A 1,994-nucleotide genomic window follows, 5' to 3' on the forward strand; every position below is an offset into this window, starting at 1 on the left:
AGGACCAGCTAATGGCAAATGGTTTAAAAAAGTTTTAGCACCATGGGATTCTAAAGGACAAAAACATTCTGTTATTCTCTATGGTCAAAATAAATCTGCTGGCACTTGACATCATAATTGGCTGGGCAGTTCCTTTTTTTTTTTTTTTTTTAAGTATACATTAATGTCCCGTCACAACAACATCTTTTGATGATTTGTCTATCGGTGCAAGGACTGGCCAATAATCCCTCACCTCCAGCAACCTGTTATTTATATGAGATTGCAACAGTTAACCTTTTTTTCTAATTTTGAGAAACCATTTCACTTGCATATGCGTCGTAATAGGGAAGAAAAGATTGATCACAATTTGAAAAGCATTCGATTGGGGTCAAGTGAACCTAAAACCAGACTAATTACAGGTGCATCTCAATAAATTAGAATGTCGTGGAAAAGTTCATTTATTTCAGTAATTCAACTCAAATTGTGAAACTCGTGTATTAAATAAATTCAGTGCACACAGACTGAAGTAGTTTAAGTCTTTGGTTCTTTTAATTGTGATGATTTTGGCTCACATTTAACAAAAACCCACCAACTCACTATCTCAACAAATTAGAATACTCCATAAGACCAATAAAAAAAAATTTTTTAGTGAATTGTTGGCCTAAGACCAGGACCCACTCAGTGGCTTCAACCTTTACATCCAGTGATATGATAGCCTAATTACTTGTCAAAATAACTTGAAATTTTTTGTTGATGTAATGTATATAGTTTATTCTGAACAAAGATTTGTTTGTAATGCAAGAAAAAAATCTATATGTAAAGTAATGCAATGTTTTTGAGGTAGGTTTTATATACACAACATTTGAAGATCAGGTCACTGTGCATTCAAATTGTAAAATTATTTATGTGCAAAACTATGTATCTTATAAATAAAGTTTTCAGCATTAATGACAGATCATTCAAAATGCTTTTAGTTTTTTTGGCAGATAACAACTTTAGAAACATTCCTAGACATAAGGATGCAAATATGGATTTGAATATTAGAATAAATGGACAAAAAATACAGTTTTAACGTTGGATTTGGAAAGAGGAATGAGTGATTCCAAGTGTAGCCAAGTGGAATAAGTCATGATGTATTGAATAAAAGAAAAAAAGAAAGCCAAGAAACTCAACACACAACTTTCTGTAATGTTAATCAGATAAAAAAATATGAACCAAGATATGTATTACTTAAAAAATGTAAGTAAAAATTAATAATAATACAGCTCAGTTTATTAAAGTGATGGATAATGATTATTTGTAGCGCAGTCTTGGGGTGGGTTGTTTGAATGACTAGTCAACTGGTCTTGAGGAAATCATGCATAATTGGGTTCACCAAACTAGTCGACCTCACAAATTAACTAGGTTGTGGAATGATAGTCAAACATCATGCCAAGCCTTATTAAAATGTGCTTATGTGAGATTTTCAAATGTACTCTTGTTGCTCTTGGTCCACAGAGACCCAAGCCCCATGAATCAGCGAGTCAACAAACAAATCAACAATGATGTCAACCTGAGAATACAGAACCTCAACACTGTCATCCGACACATCAAAAACTACTACCAGGTAAGATCTCTTCCTCCATGTCCGGCTGCAACAGGAAAAGTACTTCCTGACCACTAGTAGGCTTTTTTTTTTTTTTAAAGAAAGCGTTGTGCATGTGTGTGATTGTGTTTGATGCCAGACAGTAGCTGGTCTCTGCAGACACAAGGTGGTGATTCTGGTGTCGTGGGGATTAAACCTGTCTGCAGATGTGACTGGAATTGTGGGTAGCTGGGCGCCTTATTGTTTTTATCTTAATAGAAGTGTTTCTGTTACGTCAAGCCTGTTTAAACTTAGTTATTATGTGAAGGCAGCCAGTTAGGGATGTGAAAAATATATATATTTTCAAAATCAGCTAGTTGGTGGGTTATCTGGATGACTGGTCACTGGGTATAATCTGGCTGGTTTAGTGTCATGTCCGCCAGCCACCAAT

General features: G+C 34.8%; 1 protein-coding gene across 1 annotated transcript in view; it reads left to right on the forward strand.

Annotated features, from left to right (window-relative positions):
- Positions 1-1,585, forward strand: part of LOC107724013 (protein Daple-like) — a gene marked incomplete at its 3' end in the record, with an annotated part of 5,243 nt that extends 3,658 nt beyond the window's left edge. Inside the window, exon 3 of the mRNA XM_016532774.1 lies at positions 1,477-1,585. Coding sequence (XP_016388260.1) covers positions 1,477-1,585 — 109 coding nt within the window. The remainder of the gene's footprint in view (positions 1-1,476) is intronic.
- Positions 1,586-1,994: the final 409 nt, after the last annotated feature.

This window comes from Sinocyclocheilus rhinocerous, unplaced genomic scaffold, assembly GCF_001515625.1.
Source record: "Sinocyclocheilus rhinocerous isolate Xijiao unplaced genomic scaffold, SAMN03320098_v1.1 scaffold1056, whole genome shotgun sequence".
NCBI lineage: Eukaryota > Metazoa > Chordata > Actinopteri > Cypriniformes > Cyprinidae > Sinocyclocheilus > Sinocyclocheilus rhinocerous.